Source organism: Panthera pardus, unplaced genomic scaffold, assembly GCF_024362965.1.
Source record: "Panthera pardus isolate Hobbes unplaced genomic scaffold, ASM2436296v1 HiC_scaffold_10, whole genome shotgun sequence".
NCBI classification, from domain to species: Eukaryota; Metazoa; Chordata; class Mammalia; order Carnivora; family Felidae; genus Panthera; species Panthera pardus.
In genome coordinates, this window is record NW_026526655.1 from 21,204,694 (window position 1) to 21,229,709 (window position 25,016).

A 25,016-nucleotide genomic window follows, 5' to 3' on the forward strand; every position below is an offset into this window, starting at 1 on the left:
GGGTTGGGGGGGGGGGGGGTGGTGGTATGGTATTATTTTACATTATCTTTGGGATATAGACTGAGCAAAACCATATGAATTTGCTGTATTCAACCATTCTTAATATACAAAAGCAGTAGTTTTATACGGCTCAACCAAATATAGATGTTGCACACAAATATAAAATGCAGACATATTTGCACTGTTGCTGAAGAGTGTTGAGGAAGTGGCTACGAGCAACTACAATGTGATCAATGTAAGGACACCTGAGTGGCTCAGTCGGTTAAGTGTCCGACTTCGGCTTAGGTCGTGATCTCACGGTTCATGGGTTCCAGTCCCACATTGGGCTTCATGCTGACAGTGTGGAGCCTGCTTGGGATTCTCTCTTTCTCTCCTTCTCTCTCTGCCCCTCCCCCACTGGTTCTCTCTCTCTCCCTCTCTCTCTCTCTCTCTCAAAATAAATAAACTTAAAAAAACGTGATCGATGTAATGCATGTGTATTTCAATTTCATATCTGGGACCTGGGTTCATTCACCCTACTCTTCTGTATACTGACAGTCTAATCAAGACATAAGACCTTCTTTGCATTAATAAATGATTAATATGGGACTTCAGTCTTACTTATTATTTTCCCCTCCCCTATCTGCATTTCCTTACTAATAACATCAATGTGGTGATGTGCATAAGATACCACGGTTTTAAGGATGGATCTTGGTTGGAAAGACAGAAATGCCTACATTTTGCTGTTCTGTGTTCTGAAAATATTTAAAGTGGCCAGGGTGGGAGGGAAGCTCTCCACTTTCCTCACCAGTGGAGTTGAGGGTATTTTTCATTTTTCCTTCATAAAGGGAAAGAAATTTTGGGAGAAATCAGCCACATCTATTTTTCGAGAATATACTTGCCCCAAATAATGAATGGGAATGTTGAGCATTTGTGTCCAGTCTTTTCTTTAAGATTGTCAGCCTAGGCGCATCCGGGTGGCTTAGTCGGTTAAGTGTCAGACATCGGTCAGGTCATGATCTCATGGTTCATGAGTTTGAGCCCTGCATCAGGATCTATAGTGACAGTGTAGAACCTGCTTCAGATCCTGTGTTCTCCTCTCACTCTCTCTGCCCCTCCCCAGCTTGTGTGCTTTCTCTCTTTCAAAAATAAATAAAAATTAAAAAAACAGAAAAACAAAAAACCTACCAAGATTGCCAGCCCTGGAGTGACAAGGGCTGGGATGGAGACTTGGCTAGGCCCTTATTAGCTGTGTGACCTTGGGGAAAATTAATTTCTGTAGGCCTCCACTTTCTTTCCTGTAAAGTGGAGTCACTTATAGCATTTATTGAATAAACGATTGGGAGCATTATATTAGATAATGCACATTGAAAGCCCTGGTTCAGGATGCTTTTAGCTGCAGCTCAAACCTAACTAGTAGAGGAATTTATTGGCCTGAATAACTGAAAAGCAAGCCGGACTTGAATCATATGCTCATAGATCTCATCAAGGACAATAAATTTCTTCTTTTCCCTTTGTTTTTGCTAATGCAGTATTGGCTTTATATTAAGATTGACTCTCCTGGTTACAGGAAGGCTGCCTGTGACCCCTAACAGGCCATGATTCTTTGTTCACAGCCATCTGGACAGAGAGAGAGAGAGGAGGGGAATGACTTGGTTACAGCATTTCTAGCAGAGTTCTGAGACCCCCTCTGTTTTGGACCAGCTTATGGGAATGGCCGTCCTCAACCAATAACCACAGCCAGGGGAATGGAGTGCACTGTTTGACTTAGCTCAGTCAGTAACCTAAGTGGGGTCACTTCCCCAGAACCTCATGGATTCCCAAGTGGAAGTGGAGGTTACTGGAAACAGGGTGAAGGACTGGATGCTGGAAAGGCAGCTATATGTGCCCAGTGCAAAGTAAGGACATGGTTTTAAAGTCATCCTGGTTATTAAGGAAGTAGGATTTTTTGAATGTCTGCAGTATGCCAAGTGTTGTACACAGGCTGTCACATTTAATTTTCACTTTATTTATTTGTTTTTAAGTTTATTTGTTTATTTTGGGAGGGGAGGGGTGGAGAGAGAGAGAGGAGAGAGAGAGAGAGAGAGAGAGAGAGAGAGAGAGAGAGAGAGAAAATGAATCCCAAACAAGTTCCATGCTGTCAGCCGGAGCCCGACGTGGGGCTCTATCCCACGAACTGTGAGATCATGACCTGAGCCAAGATCAAGAGTTGGATGCTCCACTGACTGAGCCACCTAGGCGCCCCTAATTTTCATGACTTTAAAAAACAGATGTTGTTACACCCTCCGATAATTGATGAGGAAATAGGTTCAGGAAGAGTAACTTCTCCACATTTGGAAGAGCTAGAGAGCTAGTCCAGGGAAGACCTGGGATTCCAAAGCAGGTTTTTCTCAGGACTTTTGCCATTTGTCCTAATGATTTCTTTTTCCCGCTGAGAAGAGGGGTGAACCAGGGAAAATAGGAGGGTTTATTGGAAACCAAGAGGATTAATGAGGTTCATAGATTTGTGCTGGACGTGAGGTTTTCTACTTACTTAACAGATCATGACAACTGGCCTGAGGGAGCAGGGGACATTTCTGTTGTCAAAAGGATGAAGGAATCTTTCAAGAATAAATCCAAGCTCTAAGCCAAGGAAACTAGAGGTGTCTTTTGTCCCCAGATGCCTTAACATCTCAAGAATACACTTTGGTACTTTTTAAGAGCTAATAATTTGCATGGAACAATTGCTTTCTGCCTTTTTAATGTTATCAATCATGCCTGTACAAAAACTATTCCTGAAATTAAAGCATTTTTAAGTCCCAACCAATACGGTTGAGCCTGTGATTAAAGATTTTTTGAGGAATGGACTTAACACACTTTATGATTTACTTTTTATTTCTAAGAAAAAATATTTGAAAAATGCAATAATTTCAAATTAAAAATGGAGGTATCATCATCTCCCAAAAGATTTTGCTATTTAATTGGAAAGGTGGGCAATAAATTTAAATTGTGACAGTGTTGTGATTCTTAAAACGAGAGATACACAGTGACTCATTTCTTATAGCAAATATTTTTAGATCAGTAAAGACTTATTGGTGATTATGAACATGTGATTTGTTTTGTTCATGAAGTCAAATTTGTATAAGCCTTCTTAATTCAAAAGAAAAATAAAGTTATACGTAGTATTTCTTTGCAGTACTTGATTTGTGTCTTGATTTCCTATCCAAAGTATTCCCTTTTCTTCATGTTTCTCCTTTTGTATACAACACAAACATTTTATTTTATTTTTATTTTTTTCCAATATATGAAATTTATTGTCAAATTGGTTTCCATACAACACCCAGTGCTCATCCCAAAAGGTGCCCTCCTCAATACCCATCACCCACCCTCCGCTCCCTCCCACCCCCCATCAACCCTCAGTTTGTTCTCAGTTTTTACGAGTCTCTTATGCTTTGGCTCTCTCCCACTCTAACCTCTTTTTTTTTTTCCTTCCCCTCCCCCATGGGTTTCTATTAAGTTTCTCAGGATCCACATAAGAGTGAAAACATATGGTATCTGTCTTTCTCAGTATGGCTTATTTCACTTAGCATAACACTCTCCAGTTCCATCCACGTTGCTACAAAGGGCCATATTCATTCTTTCTCATTGCCACGTAGTGCTCCATTGACAACACAAACATTTTAATTAAATGTGATACAAATGTGTTAGGGTTCAGCATTTTGCCTTCACTTGATTTTTTCTGGCAAACTGATTTCGGAAATGCCACTTATAAATTATGCACATTCATTTTTTGTCTTAATTAAACCTCTTCCAATTGACTTATTCCCTCTTGAAGTCAAGTAGATATTTCCCTCTATCAGTAATTCTCAGTTCAAAGTACAGATCCTCCTTGACTTACAAAGGGGTTACATCCTGATAAACCCACTGTTAGTTGATAATATCATTAAGTCACAAATGCATTTAATACACCTAGCTTAACTGAACATCATAGCTTAGGCTAGTCTCCTTTAAACATGCCCAGAGCACTTACATTAGCCAACATTTGGCAAAATCATCTAACACGAGGCCTGTCTTAAAGTGTTGACTATCTTATGCAGTTTATTGAGTACTGTGCTGAAAGTGAAAACCAGAAAGGGTGTGTGGGTACAGAACGGTTGTATTGGTTGGTTTCCCTCTCAATTGGCTGACTGGGAGCTATGGCTGTCTGCCACTGCCTAACATCAGAAGAGAATAGGTATTGCATATCACCAGCCCGGGATAAATTCAAAGTTCGAAGTACAGATTCTGCTGAAAGCATATCACTTTCACACTGTCATAAAGTTGAAAAATCGTAAGGCAAACCATCGTTAAGTTGGCGACAGTTGTATGTAATTTACCAAGCTCTGGGAAGGGGCCCCTGAATCTGCCATTTTCTTAGGCTCCCATGCAGGGTCAGGACCAGGGGGAGACCAATGAGATGCCTAGAGTGCAGCATTTAAGGAGGTGCTCACTCTTGCATTTGCTCGAGTGCAGAGCCGCCACTGAGTGCGAGCACAGCCATACATTTTGTGTCCATGTTATTAATGTGGAAAGATCAGAAATCTTTTCCTGCTAGATAATACTTTAAAATGGCCTTCTGGACATGATAATATCATAGTTGCTAAGAATTACAAGCCAGGCTAGAGGGCAGGCTAGCCCTAACACAGGTTGGTGTGGAAGATGGAAGAGGCAGGGCTTGCTTTTCAAATTACCTCATGCTGATGCCTGCAAACAATCCCATAAAGCCCCACAGTATTGACACTTGTTTATTTCTGCTTAAGGAACGGAGGTCACCCCGCATAGCATGAGACTTAGCTACAACTCCTTATTAGATCTTCTTGTTAGGCCTATTATTGGGCAGCTGACCATTATCAGTATTCTAGAATCATAAGTCTATTCCCCAGGACTTTGTACACTTTGTGATAGTGTCCTGTCAATAATGCTCTTTTGCTACTACACTTAGTAAATTTTGCTGTAGACTAAATATTCCTTAGTAAGTTTCATCACTCAGTAATAATTTGCTCAATAATTTCGAGCCCCTACTATGTGCTAAGCATTACAGTAGGAATTGGGTGTGCAGTACTGGAAAAAAAAAAAAAAACACATGGACTTTGTCTCAAGGGAGCTTACAAGGGCAAGAGAGAGAAAGAGAGAAACATTAATCAAGCCACATACAAATTTAACCCCTCCTCCCCCCCGCCCCCGCCAAGTGTTCTAAGTGCCATAAAGGGTCAGGTCATGGTGCTAAAGGCATGTAACGGGAAGAAAAAGACACCTAGTGGGGAAAAAAGCAACTCAAATTATTAATCATGTTAAAAGACTTTGTTGATTAAGATGACCCTTGTTGACATTATCTCTTCCACCCCCGCGCCCCCCCCCCCCCCCCCCGCTCTTTTGTTTCATGGCTTGTGTTAGTTCGGGTCTCCTGGGAAGCAGATGCCAACACAGAATGAGATGTGCATGAGACTTGGGGAACATGCCCAGGGAGGATAAAGAGCAGGAAGACAGCAACAGCCTTCAGGCTGTAGAGCAAGTCTGACACCTTGCTTCCCCACCTTGTAAGGAGGGGACAAAGACAGTGGGCAGGAAGCATCTCAGCTTGCATCAAAGAAACTTTTTTAGGCCAGGCTTGCTGCATGTGAGCCAGGAGGTTCCAGGAGACACTGATGAGCAAGGGGGTTCCAGGAGAATTACCTGGGTTCCACATGTGAACACCCTGTCCTTACTATATATCAGTAGCTCTGCTCCTCCTGCTGGTGAGGGTGGCTTCTTTTTCACCAGCTAGTGCCTGAGCACAGGCACGCTAATGTGCCCTGGAATCAGCCTGAGTTTGTAGTTCGGGGGGACCTTACTGTGTCCCCTGGCAAGAGTCGCCTCCTTTGGGACCATGACTTCCAGTGCTGCAGAGCCCAGAAATGGATGGGAAGCACAAAGTCCCACAGTGGATCTTTGGAAGTGATAGTAAGTAGGCCCACTCCCTCTTCCACTCATTGGTCCCCAGAAACGTTCCCAACGCCTTTGGGGGCATGCGTCCTGAAAGATGGTTCTCCCTCCTTTCAGAAGGTTGCTGGCACTTCAGCCGTGCATTGGTTGTTCTAGCCCTCTGTGAGGCTGGTTGCTTCTGGAAGCATGGTGTGTGATACAATCAATGGTTGCATGATCAGGGACCCACTCTCGTACATTTTACTGGGATGTGGGTCACCTGGTTGGATGCTGTTGTGTGGGATTCGATGGTTATGGATCAGGATTTGTATAAGCGTCTAGAGTGGTGGTATCTCAGTCCCTGCTCACTCACAGAAAAGGCAAACTCTTAACTTGGGAGTAGGCATTTGTCACTATGAGGACCATATGGTCACTTGAGCATGGAAAATTTAATATAAAACATTATTAGCTATCACAGGGAAGGGGGGTAGTGAGAGATTGGCTAGTAGGAAGTAAGGAGAACTGTAAAGAACATGGGAATGGGGCATCTGGCTGGATCAGTTGGTAGAGTGTGCAACTCTCAATCTCAGGGTTGTGAGTTGGAGCCCCACATTGGGCGTAGAGATTACTTAAAAAAAAAAAAAAAAAAAAAAGAATACGGCAATAGCAGATACAATGAGTAGCTAATAATCTCCTACTAGGGCTGCGATGGCAATTAACTATTTTCCCCAAGGCCTAATGGTGTATTTCATAGCTGCCACATGCCTATATCGGGGGGCTGTAAAACAGTTAGTTACCATTTGCCCCTTTAATTTTCAACACTATTCCAGGGCTTGGCTCAAAAAAGTGTCCCCTTGTGGTTAATTGTGGAACACCAGCCTGTCTGGACGGACAGTGCCTTCCCTTCTGAGGAAGCCAAGACCTGGCTGCAAAGCTTCCGCTTGCACTTTAGTTTCTTTCTTCATAAGCCTTCCGCACTCCTCGTTTACAAGGGGTTCACTTCACGGAAGCAGCTGCCTGTTGAAATTTGATCAACCGGCAGGAAGGGTTGAAACTGCATCCCACAAAGGTGTTAGATTAAAAGCTAGGCATTATCTAGCCCTTGTTTTATGACAGTTATCCAAAAGGATAGTTAAATCTCCAGTTATCCAAAGGGATATTTTGAATCTTGCAGACAATGCTATTTATGATTTGCGTGGTAAGCAGAGCCCTCTGTTGGCCAGTGTCTACTTTCACCCAGCCGTACCACCCTTTCCTTTTCTGCTCTCCCATGGAGCCAGTGGCAAATCTACACTACGTCCCAGTGGGAGTCAGATGCTGGGGACCTGCAAGTCCTAAAGCTGTTAGTCAGTTTCAGTGCTGCGCCCCCAGGGTTTCCTTGCTCTTCCTATCTAGCGAGGTTCTCTCACTTGTTTCCATCTGTAGCCTCCAAACCTGCTGTCCTAGGGCTTGTCAGTTCCCTGAAAGGAAACCTTGAAAACCCCTTCTGACTGAGACCACTTCGCTGAGGTTACTAACAACCTTTCTGCTTACTACACTCGTGCATCCTATCCCCCTGCTTATTTTGCCCTTTTCTGTCTGTCCCTGCAGAGCTCTTGCTGGACTCTCGCCTTCCATGAGTTATGCTGTTAGAGTCCACTGGAGTCCAACGGCCTAGGTTCGATTCCCAGCTTCCACCGCTTACTCATTCCTGTCACAGCTCTGAGACAATGGAGAGATTTGAATATGGATTGGGGATGAGCAGATACTATTAAAGAATTACTGGTCATTCAATGTGATAATAGCAGGGCAGTTACTTTTTTAAAAGACGTCCTTACCTAAAACGGGGAGGAAATTATATTTGGCATTTGCTTTTAAATACTCCAGTTTAAAGACGAATTGGGGAAGGGAGGGGAGCTGGTGAAACGAGATTGGAAGCATGGTAATAATTATTTAGGCCAGCGATAGATACATTATACATTAGATGGTTAATTCTACTCTTCTCTCTACCTTTGGGTAAGTTTGGAACTTCCTAAAATAAAAAAAAAAAATTGCAAAATGAAAATGGTCTCATTCATAACTTGGATATAGGGTAACATGGGGAAGAATTAGTTGGCTGTAAATGAAGGTTATTTGGGAGAAACAGGAGAGAGTTTGCACTTGACATACAGTGGTTCATGGGGATACATGGATGTGGCAAAGGTAGTGAAAGACCAGGTTCCAAACAGAATATGTTTTGGTGGTACAAAGCTATTGCCTCTTAACCTGATTTCTGCCCTGTGGGCAGTAGGCATAACCTATGTGCTCCTGGCCAGCCTCCCACACTGGTTAGTTAACATTATCAGTTAGTCAGCTCCAGCACAAGCTGATTGAGTAAACATGTAGGTTTGAAAGATATGGACAATAGTCCATTTATTTCAGTGACATTGATATTCCTGAGTTCATATGCTCGAATAGGGAAATGGTATCCAGTTGGTAAATTTGGAAGAACTCAAACAAATAAGCAAAGTAAAAACAATATTCCTTGATTCTCTTGACTATTTGGACCATTAAGCTTCTGTTTTCATATGTATAGACTGAGTCACAAATTCAGTTAGAGTTTGTAGTTTTAAGTATGACTCCACAGAATTACCTTTTATTTCAAATGTAATACTTATCACAAACTTAAATAGTTTAAACTTAAATAGTTATCACAAACTCCTTTTCAAAAAAGGAGTCATTGCTATGGGTGATTCACAGTAATTGCCAATCAGAATTTCTTACCTTGTAATTTTAATCTTCTGAAGTCAAGGCTGTGGGTACCAAAGCTTATTTTGTTAGGTTTCTTTGGCTTCTTGTTTTCAGATGAACCAAAAAGAGAGGACAAGTCTATTTCTTCCTGGGGAAAGATTCACATGTGAGGCATTGAGTCTGGACTGGGGGTTGGTGAGATTGACTGTGGCAGGGAGGGACAGGGGACTAAGCAACCCTTCTCTTCTATATTGTTGGGGTGGAGAGTAGGGGAATTGGGGAGGATGGGTAACTTTATTGGATTCTAATTCATTCTTACATTTTACCTAGAGGAATGAACCTGAGGAGCGTTCAGGGAGATACAGAAGAAAACATTTTGATGAGCAAGCAAAGTGTGTATGCGTGTGTGTGTGTGTTTGTAGAAATGGTCCTTGTGGTTGTCTTGAGAGTTCAAACTGGAGAGTAGAAACATATTGCCCACAGGGCTGTAGAATCACTATATGGTAGAGAACAATAGTTATCATTTATTGAGTGATTACTATATGCCACATTCTGCCAAACGCCTTCCATGAATGATGCCATCCTAACCTTACAAAAACCACGTGGGGTAGATTTCTCCACTACCAGTATTTTTATAGCGGGGAAAATTGGCACAAACAGGCCAAGATCTCACTTAGCAAATGGCAGAAGTGGGATTTGAATGCAAGCGGTCTACCTGTAGAGCTGGTGACTAGCACGACATACTGAGAGAGACAGACTAGCACCAAGACATCAAGAGATTAAAAAAAAAAACATTTAGGGGCGCCTGGGTAGCTCAATCGGTTGAGTGTCCGACTTCGGCTCAGGTCATGATCTCGAGGTTTGTGAGTTTGAGCTGACAGCTCAGAGCCTGGAGCCTGCTTCAGATTCTGTGTCTCCCCCTGTCTCTGCCCCTCCCATGCTCATGCTCTGTCTCTCTCTGTCTCTCAATAATAAATAAACGTTAAAAAAAATTTTTTTAATGGAACTATTTAAACACATGCTAAAGAGTATAATAAAACCCAATACCCAGCTTTAATAATGATCTGTATTTTCTCAAATTTATTTATCTCTCTCTCCTACTTGATTTCTAAGTACCTTAGAGTAAATTCCAAATTTCCTGTCATTTCACATCAAGAATTAATTTTGATTTGAAATATTAATGTGAGCAGAAAAACATGCAACTCTCCAAAGTGGGAGAGTGATCACCACGGCAATGTAAGAAAAGCCCATGTGGCCACCACCAACAGCTCCCACCTATCATTGGTCATAAGACACACAAGCCCCACCCACGGGCTACAAACGTGTGCTTTGCTTGGCATGTAGGGTACCTGTTTTGGAGAAAGATGCATCAGACTCTCAGAACCGAATTCATGAAACCAACTCCTTTCCCTCTGAATCCACGTCCAAAAAGAAGTCTAAAAATTGGATTTTTCTGTGCAGCTTTGCCTGAGGGGAGTTAATGGGCTGCTCTGGTCCATTGAGATGTTTGGCCACTGCGAGAGTTTTATGTAAGTCTACACCACGTACTTCAATTCCTAGTGAGTTTATGAGCGTGACTCAGCATCCTTGAATTCAAGGACTCTCAAGAGAGGAATAGTAAGTTTGAGATTTTAGACATGCCAGCCCGAATGCCAGCCTCCAGGCCGTGGGAAGTGCTGATTCTACTTCCTGCGTGGTCTTCCCCGTTTGCCTTTGCTGCCCTAACTCAGCAGCTCAATCCTCAAATCCCCATGAAGCTACCTTCATCCTTTTATTTTATTTTATTTATTTATTTATTTATTTATTTTTTAGGTATAAAAATATATATTTAAAATGTGAAAGAAATTATAATATGTTACAAATTAAAAAAATTTATATATGTTAAAACATCAATGAACTTGAAAACTAACACAATGTTTTCACTAATTAACTCAGTAACATACATCTATAATGAATACCTTTTCTCCTTGTTTTTTTTTATTTCAGCTAGATATTTTAGTCATCTTTACAATCATATTTTTTTTTTATTTTTTAATATATGAAATTTACTGTCAAATTGGTTTCCATACAACACCCAGTGCTCATCCCAAAAGGTGCCCTCAATACCCATCACCCACCCTGCCCTCCCTCCCACCCCCCATCAACCCTCAGTTTGTTCTCAGTTTTTAACAGTCTCTTATGCTTTGGCTCTCTCCCACTCTAACCTCTTTTTTTTTTTTTTTTTCCTTCCCCTCCCCCATGGGTTTCTGTTATGTTTCTCAGGATCCACATAAGAGTGAAACCATATGGTATCTGTCTTTCTCTGTATGGCTTATTTCACTTAGCATCACACTCTCCAGTTCCATCCATGTTGCTACAAAAGGCCATATTTCATTTTTTCTCATTGCCACGTAGTATTCCATTGTGTATATAAACCACAATTTCTTTATCCATTCATCAGTTGATGGACATTTAGGCTCTTTCCATAATTTGGCTATTGTTGAGAGTGCCGCTATAAACATTGGGGTACAGGTGCCCCTATACATCAGTACTCCTGTATCCCTTGGATAAATTCCTAGCAGTGCTATTGCTGGGTCATAGGGTAGGTCTATTTTTAATTTTCTGAGGAACCTCCACACTGCTTTCCAGAGCGGCTGCACCAATTTGCATTCCCACCAACAGTGCAAGAGGGTTCCTGTTTCTCCACATCCTCTCCAGCATCTATAGTCTCCTGATTTCTTCATTTTGGCCACTCTGACTGGCGTGAGGTGGTATCTGAGTGTGGTTTTGATTTGTATTTCCCTGATAAGGAGCGACGTTGAACATCTTTTCATGTGCCTGTTGGCCATCCGGATGTCTTCTTTAGAGAAGTGTCTATTCATGTTTTCTGCCCATTTCTTCACCGGGTTATTTGTTTTTCGGGTGTGGAGTTTGATGAGCTCTTTATAGATTTTGGATACTAGCCCTTTGTCCGATGTGTCATTTGCAAATATCTTTTCCCATTCCGTTGGTTGCCTTTTAGTTTTGTTGGTTGTTTCCTTTGCTGTGCAGAAGCTTTTTATCTTCATAAGGTCCCAGTAATTCACTTTTGCTTTTAATTCCCTTGCCTTTGGGGATGTGCCGAGTAAGAGATTGCTACGGCTGAGGTCAGAGAGGTCTTTTCCTGCTTTCTCCTCTAAGGTTTTGATGGTTTCCTGTCTCACATTCAGGTCCTTTATCCATTTTGAGTTTATTTTTGTGAATGGTGTGAGAAAGTGGTCTAGTTTCAACCTTCTGCATGTTGCTGTCCAGTTCTCCCAGCACCATTTGTTAAAGAGACTGTCTTTTTTCCATTGGATGTTCTTTCCTGCTTTGTCAAAGATGAGTTGGCCATACGTTTGTGGGTCTAGTTCTGGGGTTTCTATTCTATTCCATTGGTCTATGTGTCTGTTTTTATGCCAATACCATGCTGTCTTGATGATGACAGCTTTGTAGTAGAGGCTAAAGTCTGGGATTGTGATGCCTCCTGCTTTGGTCTTCTTCTTCAAAATTACTTTGGCTATTCGGGGCCTTTTGTGGTTCCATATGAATTTTAGGATTGCTTGTTCCAGTTTCGAGAAGAATGCTGGTGCAATTTTGATTGGGATTGCATTGAATGTGTAGATAGCTTTGGGTAGTATTGACATTTTGACAATATTTATTCTTCCAATCCATGAGCAGGGAATGTCTTTCCATTTCTTTATATCTTCTTCAATTACCTGCATAAGCTTTCTATAGTTTTCAGCATACAGATCTTTTACATCTTTGGTTAGATTTATTCCTAGGTATTTTATGCTTCTTGGTGCAATTGTGAATGGGATCAGTTTCTTCATTTGTCTTTCTGTTGCTTCATTGTTAGTGTATAAGAATGCAACTGATTTCTGCACATTGATTTTGTATCCTGCAACTTTGCTGAATTCATGTATCAGTTCTAGCAGACTTTTGGTGGAGTCTATCGGATTTTCCATGTATAATATCATGTCATCTGCAAAAAGCGAAAGCTTGACTTCATCTTTGCCAATTTTGATGCCTTTGATTTCCTTTTGTTGTCTGATTGCTGATGCTAGAACTTCCAGCACTATATTAAACAACAGCGGTGACAGTGGGCATCCCTGTCGTGTTCCTGATCTCAGGGAAAAAGCTCTCAGTTTTTCCCTGTTGAGGATGATGTTAGCTGTGGGCTTTTCATAAATGGCCTTTATGATCTTTAAGTATGTTCCTTCTATCCCGACTTTCTCAAGGGTTTTTATTAAGAAAGGGTGCTGGATTTTGTCAAAGGCCTTTTCTGCATCGATTGACAGGATCATATGGTTCTTCTCTTTTTTTTTGTTAATGTGATGTATCACGTTGATCGATTTGCGAATGTTGAACCAGCCCTGCATCCCGGGAATGAATCCCACTTGATCATGGTGAATAATTCTTTTTATATGCTGTTGAATTCGATTTGCTAGTATCTTATTAAGAATTTTTGCATCCATATTCATCAGGGATATTGGCCTGTAGTTCTCTTTTTTTACTGGGTCTCTGTCTGGTTTAGGAATCAAAGGAATACTGGCTTCATAGAATGAGTCTGGAAGTTTTCCTTCCCTTTCTATTTCTTGGAATAGCTTGAGAAGGATCGGTATTATCTCTGCTTTAAATGTCTGGTAGAACTCCCCTGGGAAGCCATCTGGTCCTGGACTCTTATTTGTTGGGAGATTTTTGATAACCGATTCAATTTCTTCGCTGGTTATGGGTCTGTTCAAGCTTTCTATTTCCTCCTGATTGAGTTTTGGAAGAGTGTGGGTGTTTAGAAATTTGTCCATTTCTTCCAGGTTGTCCAATTTGCTGGCATATAATTTTTCATAGTATTCCCTGATAATTGTTTGTATCTCTGAGGGATTGGTTGTAATCATTCCATTTTCATTCATGATTTTATCTATTTGGGTCATCTCCCTTTTCTTTTTGAGAAGCCTGGCTAGAGGTTTGTCAATTTTGTTTATTTTTTCAAAAAACCAACTCTTGGTTTCGTTGATCTGCTCTACAGTTTTTTTAGATTCTATATTGTTTATTTCTGCTCTGATCTTTATGATTTCTCTTCTTCTGCTGGGTTTAGGCTGCCTTTGCTGTTCTGCTTCTATTTCCTTTAGGTGTGTTGTTAGATTTTGTATTTGGGATTTTTCTTGTTTCTTGAGATAGGCCTGGATTGCAATGTATTTTCCTCTCAGGACTGCCTTTGCTGCATCCCAAAGTGTTTGGATTGTTGTATTTTCATTTTCGTTTGTTTCCATATATATTTTAATTTCTTCTCTAATTGCCTGGTTGACCCACTCATTCGTTAGTAGGGTGTTCTTTAACCTCCATGCTTTTGGAGGTTTTCCAGACTTTTTCCTGTGGTTGATTTCAAGCTTCATAGCATTGTGGTCTGAAAGTATGCATGGTATAATTTCAATTCTTGTAAACTTATGAAGGGCTGTTTTGTGACCCAGTATATGATCTATCTTGGAGAATGTTCCATGTGCACTCGAGAAGAAAGTATATTCTGTTGCTTTGGGATGCAGAGTTCTAAATATATCTGTCAAGTCCATCTGATCCAATGTATCATTCAGGGCCCTTGTTTCTTTATTGACTGTGTGTCTAGATGATCTATCCATTTCTGTAAGTGGGGTGTTAAAGTCCCCTGCAATGACCACATTCTTATCAATAAGGTTGCTTATGTTTATGAGTAATTGTTTTATATATCTGGGGGCTCGGGTATTTGGCGCATAGACATTTATAATAGTTAGCTCTTCCTGGTGGATAGACCCTGTGATTATTATATAATGCCCTTCTTCATCTCTTGTTACAGCCTTTAATTTAAAGTCTAGTTTGTCTGATATAAGTATGGCTACTCCAGCTTTCTTTTGGCTTCCAGGAGCATGATAAATAGTTCTCCATCCCCTCACTCTCAATCTAAAGGTGTCCTCAGATCTAAAATGAGTCTCTTGTAGACAGCAAATAGACGGGTCTTGTTTTTTTATCCATTCTGATACCCTATGTCTTTTAGTTGGCGCATTTAATCCATTTACATTCAGTGTTATTATAGAAAGATATGGGTTTAGAGTCATTGTGATGTCTGTATGTTTTATGCTTGTAGTGATGTCTCTGGTACTTTGTCTCACAGGATCCCCCTTAGGATCTCTTGTAGGGCTGGTTTCGTGGTGACAAATTCCTTCAGTTTTTGTTTGTTTGGGAAGACCTTTATCTCTCCTTCTATTCTAAATGACAGACTTGCTGGATAAAGGATTCTCGGCTGCATATTTTTTCTGTTTAGCACACTGTAGATATCGTGCCAAGCCTTTCTGGCCTGCCAAGTTTCAAAGGAGAGATCAGTCACGAGTCTTATAGGTCTCCCTTTATATGTGAGGGCACGTTTATCCCTTGCTGCTTTCAGAATTTTCTCTTTATCCTTGTATTTTGCCAGTTTCACTATGGTATGTCGTGCAGAAGATCGATTCAAGTTACGTCTGAAGGGAGTTCTCTGTGCCTCTTGGATTTCAATGACTTTTTCCTTCCCCAGTTCAGGGAAGTTCTCAGCTATAATTTGTTCAAGTACCCCTTCAGCACCTTTCCCTCTCTCTTCCTCCTCTGGGATACCAATTATGCGTATATTATTTTTTTTTAGTGTATCACTTAGTTCTCTAATTTTCCCCTCATACTCCTGGATTTTTTTATCTCTCTTTCTTTCAGCTTCCTCTTTCTCCATAACTTTATCTTCTAGTTCACCTATTCTCTCCTCTGCCTCTTCAAGCCGAGCCATCGTGGATTCCATTTTGTTTTGCATTTCGTTTAAAGCGTTTTTCAACTCCTCGTGACTGTTCCTTAGTCCCTCGATCTTTGTGGCAAGAGATTCTCTGCTGTCCTGTATACTGTTTTCAAGCCCAGCGATTAATTTTATGACTATTATTCTAAATTCACTTTCTGTTATATTATTTAAATCCTTTTTGATCAGTTCATTAGCTGTTGTTATTTCCTGGAGATTCTTCTGAGGGGAATTCTTCCGTTTGGTCATTTTGGAGAGTCCCTGGCGTGGTGAGGACCTGCAGTGCACTTCCCCTGTGCTGTGGTGTATAACTGGAGTTAGTGGGCGGGGCCGCAGTCCGACCCGATGTCTGCCCCCAGCCCACTGCTGGGGCCACAGTCAGACTGGTGTGTGGCTTCTCTTCCCCTCTCCTAGGGGCGGGATTCACTGTGGGGTGGCGTGGCCCGTCTGGGCTACTTGCACACTGCCAGGCTTGTGTTGCTGGGGATCTGGCGTATTAGCTGGGGTGGGTAGGCAAGGTGCACGGGGGCTGGAGGGGCAGGCTTAGCTCGCTTCTCCTTAGGTGATCCACTTCAGGAGGAGCCCTGTGGCAGCGGGAGGGAGTCAGATCCGCTGCCGGAGGTTTGGCTCCGCAGAAGCACAGAGTTGGGTGTTTGCGCGGAGCCAGCAAGTTCTCTGGCAGGAACTGGTTCCCTTTGGGATTTTGGCTGGGGGATGGGCGGGGGAGATGGTGCTGGCGCCTTTGTTCCCCGCCAAGCTGAGCTCTGCCGTCCGGGGGCTCAGCAGCTCTCCCTCCCTTTGTCCTCCAGCCTTCCCGCTTTCCGAGCAGAGCTGTTAACTTATGACCTCCCAGACGCTAAGTCGCGCTTGCTGTCGGAACACAGTCCGTCCGGCCCCTCCGCTTTTGCCAGCAAGACTCGGGGGCTCTGCTTGGCCGGCGAGCCGCCCCTCCGCCCCGGCTCCCTCCCGCCAGTCCGTGGAGCGCGCACCGCCTCGCTGCCCTTCCTACCCTCTTCCATGGGCCTCTAGTCTGCGCTTGACTCCGGAGACTCCCTTCTGCTAATCCTCCGGCGGTTTTCTGGGTTCTTTAGGCAGGTGTAGGTGGAATCTAAGTGATCGGCAGGACGCACTGTGAGCCCCGTGTCCTCCTACGCCGCCATCTTCCTACAATCATATTTTTTTTGACCCATCCTTTTATTTTAAAGGTAACTTATTTATTAAGAACGTAACATGTCTTTTTGATTGTACTAGTATTTTTTTAAATGTTTATTTTTGAGAGACACAGAGACAGAGCACGAGTGGGGAGGGGCAGAGAGAGAGAGAGAGAGGGAGACACAGAATCCTATGCAGGCTCCAGGCTCTGAGCTGGCAGCATAGAGCCGGACATGGGGCTCGAACCCACGAACTGCGAGATCATGACCTGAGCTGAAGTCAGACGCTTAACCGATTGAGCCACCCAGGCACCCCTGTACTAGTATTTTTATTGGAATTGCTATTTGTAAATGTTCTGATCACAGCGTTATATATTTTGAGTGGTCTACACTTAGTTCTATGTTTCTATGGGGAAAATAATCAGAAACACCTGCCTCTCTCCCTCTCTCTCTCTCTCTCTCTCTCTCATAGATGGGTTCTTACTTTTTTGCTTCTTTCTTTAATGTGGCAAAATATATATAATATAAAATTTCCATCGTAACTATTTTTAGGTGTATGGTCCTTATTTATTTATGATCCCTCATTCATTCATTAAGTCTACCCCAAGGCAGAATACCACTTGCTAAAACAACTGAGGATAAATTCAAACAGGCATTATGTTCATGCTATCCAAAAATTAAATTTCCAAAATCCAAGTATGCTTGAAAAACATCCACAGCATATCAAGATACAATAGAACTAAATTAATGCACAATGAATGCCTGATATTACACATTTAGACACTGTCTAGAAAGATCGAGTGGAAACTCTTCTGTTGATTTGTATATATTTTTGGATGATCTAGGGATTTTTTTGGAGACAATTTATAAAATAGATCTTTGTTTTACACACACCACACACTTCAAATGTGGTTTATTTCCATTTAAAGTGCTGTTTTAGATCGCATTTACACGAAGCTTCAGGTATTTATTTTTTGGCTCAGAAATCCAAATTCCTGTATGAAATTCGAAATTCTGGGCCTCAAATTTAAAAGTTTTTCAGTCTGAAGTAACTACTGAAGAGGGAAAAAAAGAAAATTGCATTCTTTTTTTAAATAAAGAGATTAACATTTTTTAAGGTTATTTATTTTTGAGACAGACAGAGAGAATGACTGGGGGAGGGGTAGAGAGAGAAGCAGAGAAAATCCCAAGCAGGCTCTGCACTGTCAGCACGGAGCCGGATATGGGACTTGAACTCCCAAATTGTGAGGTCATGATCTGAGCCAAAACCAAGAGTCAGAGGCTTAACCAACCGAGCCACCCAGGCACCCTGAGAAAATTGCATTCTTGAAGAAAAAGGTAAACATTAAAAATTTAAATTTCATTATATAATAACTTTTAAATGTGTTTTGAAATTTAGAAGGCATTTTATACATTATTCTCAAATTTGGAATGCTTTAGAAAAAAAATGACATTTATAAATGGCTCTTTTATCAGAGGTGGGGGAGGGGGATAGAGGTTTAACTCCTAGTTGTCTAGAAGAGGAAGTTTTGCTCTTAGATATTTTATCTTATCTCATCTTATCTTATCTTATGATTTTTTTTTTTTTTAAGTAGGCTTCATGCCCAGTGCAGAGCCCAGCACACATGCTGAGATCAAGACCCTGAGATCAAGACCACTGCTTAATCCCCCGGGCCACCTAGGCACGTTGCTATTAGGCATATTTTATTTTATTTTAATTTTTGTTTTTATTATTATTTTTAAAATCAAAACTGGAATTTTTTTTCAAATTTAAATAGAACTTGATTTAAACCTAAGGACAGAATGTCTTGATAAACATCAAAAAAAAGAGTTTTTATATTTTATCTTTATATATAAGTTCTATATGTATCTATATATATAAGTTCTAGACAACTTATTTATTTTTGACAGAGAAAGACAGAGCATGAGTCGGGGAGGGGCAGAGAGAGAGGGGGACACAGAATCCAAAGCAGGCTCCAGGCTCTGAGCTGTCAGCACAGAGCCCGACGAAGGGCTCGAACTCACGGACCGCGAGATCATGACCTGAGCTGAAGTTGGACACTCAGCCGACTGAGCCACCCAGGCACCCTTATATTTTATCTTTAAAAACAAGAATGTAAAAGGTCTGTACACTTGAGAATTATGGTATGACATGGGAGTCTTTTGGACACACAGAATACAAAGGCATATTTTATTTTATTTTATTTTATTTTATTTTATTTTATTTATTTTTTAATCTTTGTTTATTTTTGAGAGAGAGAGAGAGAGAGAGAGAGAGACAGAGTGCGAGCGGGGGAGGAACAGAGAGAGAGGGAGACACAGAACCCGAAGCAGGCCCCAGGCTCCAAGCTGTCAGCACAGAGCCCGATGCGGGGTTCAAACTCACGAACCATGAGATCATGACCTGAGCTGAAGTCGGACACTTAACCGACTGAGCCACCCAAGTGCCCCACAAAGGCATATTTTAAACTGACTCTTTTTCTTTCCTTCTTTGAAGGTTCTGGTATCTTAACTATTTCATGGTTTTTGGACTATTCTCTTTGCTTCCAAGTTCTATTTCTCTTTGAGAACTCCAGACTATGCTGGCTAATTGTGGTGGAGAGGCGGTGGGGCCGAGAGGATCTTATTTGTTTAAATATCCTTTAATTCACAGAAATTTTAGCTTCAAACAAATATATTTGCACTATTATTCTTTCTGTCACCAAATACCAAACACATTAAAGCAAAATATTCAGATGCAATTCTTCACATTTTAGCAATAAAAGAGGAATGGTTTTTATTAGGTGTTTTTAAATAAGAGTTTGTTTGGAGTGTCCCTTTCCAAATAGGTAATCATTTTGGAGACCCTGAAATCTCTGAGCATTATTTTTATTTCAACATACTTTTAATGGTGTGTGAATCACACAACTCTAAACTCCTTTTGAAGAAAAATACTCTTGCAAACAGAAATTATCTTCTATGTTTAAAGGAGTTGCTTATTGTTGTACACAATTTTGTACCTATTCAGCGTCTACTACTTGAACAGGAACATAGATTTTTAAATATAAATAGTTTGACTCACCTTGTAGAAAATGAATTTAGCCTGAGGACAGAGTAACAACGTTTTAATAATATCCAGGTACTCAAAAGTGAAGCCTTCTACAGTAGAGGGTTAATTTTAATATAACGGACGCATCCAGGGAAGAGGTCTTTTTTTTTTTTTTAAGTTTTCTTTCTTTTATGTTTATTTATTCTGAGAGAGAGAATGAGACAGCACAAGCGGGGGAGAGGGGCAGAAGGAGAGGGAGAGAAAATCCCAAGCAGGCTCCACACTCAGCTCAGAGCCTGATGCGGGGCTCAATCTCACAACCACTGCAAGATCATGACCTGACTGAAATTGAGAGTCAGAGGCTTAACCTCCTGAGCCACCCCGGTGCCCCAGGAAAGAGGTCCTTTGAACCCATTTTAAAGAATTCAGGTGAGGGTCACCTGGGTGGCTCAATTAAGTGTCCGACTTCAGCTCAGGTCAGGATCTCACAGTTCCTGAGTTTGAGCCCCACATTGGGCTCTGTGCTGACAGCTCAGAGCCTGCAGCCTGCTTTGGATTCTGTGTCTCCCTCTCTCTCTGCCCCTTCCCCCCAAAAAAATAAACACTAAAAAAATTTTTTTAAATAAAATTAAAAAATCCAGGTGAAATCGACTTACCATTAACAATTTTAAATAAACAATTCAGTGGCATTTAGTATATTCACAACCTCCACCTCTGTCCAGTTCCAAAACATTCCCCAAAGGAAACTCCATATCCATTAAGCAGTTGTTCCTCATTTCCCCTCCTCTCAGCCCTGGCGACAACCAGATGAGCTTTGGCCTCTTTGGATTTACCTATTTTGGATATGTCATGTAAATTAATCACACAATACGTGACCTTTTGTGTCTGCCTGTTTTTCACCTACCATAATGTTTTTGTAGTTCATCCACATCGTAGCTTGGAGTTTTAATATGTTTAATATGGATGGGATTGCCTCCACTGATGAATACAGTTCCTTGAACCATATTTCTAGAATGTTCCCTTCTAAGCGTAGAAGGCTTTAGTGATGATGCCTGGGAGTCTTTATTATTTTACCACAATTAAAAAATAAATCTACATATTTTATCAAGTAATCTGATAAAAGAATTCCTGGCATGTCCAGAAGGAGGAGATTCTGAGCTTACAAAACAACCCACAGGGATGGATTTAGGTATAGGGGTTGCAAGGCAGCAGATGTTATGGTCCTCCCTCCAGAAGAAAGGTGTTATCAGACAGCTTCTGGAAATGCTGGCAGCAGACAGCCCTCAGCTGTCAGCCCCCTTCCTGGACAACCTCAGCCAAAGACAGTGGCCTCAGCCAAGGTCATGTTCTCTTCCTCGGTGGCCCTCATCCAGAGGATGATCATCATGAGGGTGTAAACCACCCTCTCATACTTCCCCGTGAAGTCTCTATAGGGCTGAGGTTTGGTCCTGCTCTCTTTCTTCCCCTTCTCTTCCACAGGTGCTGATTCCATGGGTGCTCCCTGCTAAACCTTGGTGACATCTACTCATTTTACTCCCTGATGTGACTTCTCCAGAGATGGGAGGCATGTTAGCTGTCCATCCTGGGTCACTTAGGGTGACTGATAATGCTCAGGTTGGCTCGAGATACTGGCTTGTTTCAGAACTTGTCTGTTTTCTAAAAGGAAGACAGTGCCCTTCAGTTCTCTATTGCATTTGGGTAGCTCGTGAATAGGCTCTTCAGAAATTAAACATAACTTTGTGCAAACTCTGGGTTCACTAAACAGCTCTTTTTCTGTTTTCATGTACTTAGTCAACATATTTGTTAAGTGCCTACTATGTGTCTGCACTGTTCTAGATGTTGTGATACAGAATATCCTTCTATATTGAGTCCCTACCATGGATCTGCACTGTTGTAGATAGAGCAAAGAACAAAACAAAGTTCTTGTCTTCATGGATAAAACCCACATTCTAGTTCACCATTGTATGCCCAGTACCTGGCTCAATAAACACTTGTTGAACGACTATATGAACGACATCAGCTTGACCTACGTTGTTACAAGCAGATCTCTCCTGTGGGATGCACTCATGATGTGCTGTTGTAGCTTAAGTATTTTGGTTTTCTCATTTTTCCTGCCCTGCATGTGCCTTTGCCTCCAACTCTCAAGAACTGTCAATAAATTTTTAAAGTATGCTAGTTGTTTGCAAAGAAGATTCTAGAGTTTTTCCTGCCACGGAGAAATCTGACAACATGGGCCAGCAGTTCGGCCTTGAACACAAGCAGCTGATGGGTCTGTGAGTCACCATTTGCCCCAGGGGAATGCCTAGTCACCGACATCAGGTGCCCAAGAGCTCTTGGTAAATGTCAGATGCTACTGTTTGTGGTGGGTGGTGTTGGTGTCAACTTGGCGGTAGGAACAATCACTCTAAAAAAAGGAACGGTTGCTACTCTCCTGCGAATGAGGTCTGAAACAGGAAACGGGTCTGAAAGCCGAGGGTCTGGTGACACCATTATTCCTAACCAAGGCCCAATTTACCAAAAACAGGGAAATCATACAGGTATTTAACTTCTGGGAAGAGAAGCACTACAAAAACACAGATATAACAATCCTTTAAAAATTGATAAATAGAAGAGTCACATCACTTAAAACGAATGGGGTACTATTATATGCATTAATTGGATAGACATCTAAGACCTATTATTAGGAGGAAAAAGCTGGCAGATTAATGTGTGCCTTTTCTATTAAAACAAAACACTACCAAAAATAATGACACACACAGTGATGTTATTAGACAACACAGGGGCACGTAAGTGCGTGTCTGTCCAGAAACAGGTTGGTACCATACTGATAATAAGGTTACCCTGGACAGGATGGAAAGTGAACAGGACTGTGGGTCATGGTCAGAAGGAACTTACCCTGTAATATTTCAACTTTTTTAGAGGAACGTTTCATTTATAAGTTTTAAAACTTAAAATTAATTTTAAAAGAAAAATGTTAATAATTGTTAGAGCAGACCAACAGTATACATGATTCTTCGTAAGGCACAGAGCATTAACCTCCTGATCACGTTCGTTAAGTAGATGTGGTTCCTTGGCTTTCTAGAATATCATGTCTGAAACAGACCACGTAAAAGATGCCCACACAAGGCAGAGTTACAAACATGAAAAGAAGTATTGTCATAGGTAAGCCCACTAACATTGGAATCCACATTTGCCCAACAGGCCTATACTGGATTTAATCAATAGTGTTGTGGGTGGCTCAGTCAGGTAAGCGTCAGACTTCAGCTTAGGTCATGGTCTTGCAGTTGGTGAGTTCAAGCCCCACGTTGGGCTCTCTGCTGTCAGCAATGAGCCTGCTTTGACGAACCCCTCCCTTGCTTGTACTCTCTCTCTCTCTTTCAAAAATAAATAAGCATTAAAAAACAATAGCTGTTGGGATGATTACTGAGGATGATGAGATTATGCACAATGCTTGGCTAGCTAAAATGTAACACGGAGATCTCTGGTGGGCTGCAGTTAAGCTTGGAGGGGGTGCGGGCACCTTGGAATGCCCAGGCCTGCATAGCCCCCCTGCCTGCAGAATGCCTAGGCGGCCCTGACAAGTGTTTCTGCAGTCCTTGGGGAACTCTGTTATCTCTACATTGTATTCTCAGTTTAGCAGAACAGTAGGACACATAGGCCCTTGCTGCCCACCTCTGATTTTATTAGTCTCTTGTGCTTGTTCACCTTTAAGTCATGTGCCCTTTGTTCCTGCACGCCCGGAATGTCATACACCCTCTGTACACAAGCCCACTAAGATTTATGATTAACCTGACACCACAATAAACGAGAATACGAGTGAGGCGAACGGGGTCTTCGTCTGCAAACTTTGACCCCCAGGCCTTCTCCTGTCTCTCCTAGCAAAGTGTGGAGTAATCTTTCCTCCGTGAGCACAGGGTTTGCCGTCCATTCCTGGCAAGTGGTGCCCCGTGTGAGCGCTTGAGACCGACCCGAATGGACGCTCGAAAATGAAAGTCTGCGCAGTAAGTCGCCGGCTTCTCTTCCGAGAACAGCCGAGTTCTGGAACTTTTCAGGCCTGGGTTTTGTTTTCCTTTTCTCTTTACTCTCGTGCGTTATTAAGACTTTCTACGTGGGGCAGCCTCATGCTCTGAACAAAGGCGATATATCAAGGTCCTAAAGCAGTGACTTGAAGCCAATGGGGCAGATAGAAATGAGAAACAATTACGGCATATGCTTCGGGTTGCCTTAGATATTAACCCATGGCTTCCCCAAAACGGCACTCTGGATGTCGACGTCCGGCAACGTGTGGGTGCCAATCTGAAATGGAAGCACGAACTGGGTTATAAGTTCCCTCTTTCTGCCCTAACAACACAGGGGTCAGTGCGAGCAGCTTTGGCTCCTTCACACGTGGATGTTCTTCCCGATGCATCCCTTCCTCCAGGTAAGGGCCTCGTGGAGGCTGTTACTTTACCTCTCTGTGCTGAGAAAGAGGTGAAAAGGATTCCTCAAGCCATTGGGAATGTACGTAGCTTCCCGCTGCCTCCACCCGAATGGGGGGACCCCCCTTCTGTTCCCATGCCCCCACCAAGATCTCCGTGTTACATTTTAGCTAGCCAAGCATTGTGTATAATCTCGCCATCCTCCGTAATAACCCCAACAAATAGTGTTGAACTTTGATATTTCTAAGGTGCTTGATGGTTTTTAAACCATTTCATTTGAATCTCACAGTTGTATCTCGTTCAGTAGGGCCAGATTCATCGTCTCCATTTCACAGATTGGAAAACTGCGGTTCAGAAAAATGACTTGTCTAAGATCACAGCCAGTAAAAGGGCAGGGCACCTACATCTTCCAAGAGCTGAAAGCCTTCTGTAATTCATCCACTCGATAAATTCAACTCCAGTAGTTAATAGTAGCTGCCAGACCCGAGAGTTCATCTTTTTGCTGGCTGGGTTCACATTTTGGCAGCCCTCTCTACCGACTTTCTGCTTGAACCTAAGTGGGTTGATGCACATTCAAAAACCAGTTTTAGAACCTAGTGCATTCACCCAAGGGGATTTCCAGCTAGTGGGAAGTTTGCTGTCCAGGGCAACACTCAGCCTCCGTCCTGCCACAGATGCAAGTGATAAATGGCCTGGTGCTGGGCTGGATACCACAGCCCCGTGCTGCCTGCCAGTAGCTGCTACTTTTATCAGGTTAGTTTTTCATGATGGGTCCACATCCAGTCTCCCCAGCTAAGTCAGAGTCACAGGAACCTCCTTTTCTGCTTCCTATCCTTCGGTAGTCAGCCTGTCAACGAACACACACTTGATAAACTCCCTCGGCCTTCTAATGTAGCCACAACAGGACACGCTTATGTGTAGCAACATATTTAAAAAATTAATCCACTGCCCATGAGAATCGACACTTCTGAAAATAAACTCTTGCTCTTCCTCCTCACCCCTGCAAACCTGCTCCCCCTACACTCTTCTCTATC

At 42.1% G+C, this 25,016-nt stretch overlaps 2 protein-coding genes across 3 annotated transcripts in view; both read left to right on the forward strand.

Annotated features, from left to right (window-relative positions):
- Positions 1-3,156, forward strand: part of PECR (peroxisomal trans-2-enoyl-CoA reductase) — a 28,670-nt gene extending 25,514 nt beyond the window's left edge. For both annotated transcript variants that reach the window (XM_053905092.1, XM_019446062.2), the window contains one exon: positions 2,520-3,156. In XM_053905092.1, coding sequence (XP_053761067.1) covers positions 2,520-2,573 — 54 coding nt within the window. In that variant the 3' untranslated portion in view covers positions 2,574-3,156. The remainder of the gene's footprint in view (positions 1-2,519) is intronic.
- Positions 3,157-23,390: 20,234 nt separating this feature from the next.
- MREG (melanoregulin) overlaps positions 23,391-25,016 on the forward strand; it is a 61,635-nt gene continuing 60,009 nt past the window's right edge. Inside the window, exon 1 of the mRNA XM_053905103.1 lies at positions 23,391-23,565. The gene's annotated coding sequence lies outside the window, so the exon portion shown is untranslated. The remainder of the gene's footprint in view (positions 23,566-25,016) is intronic.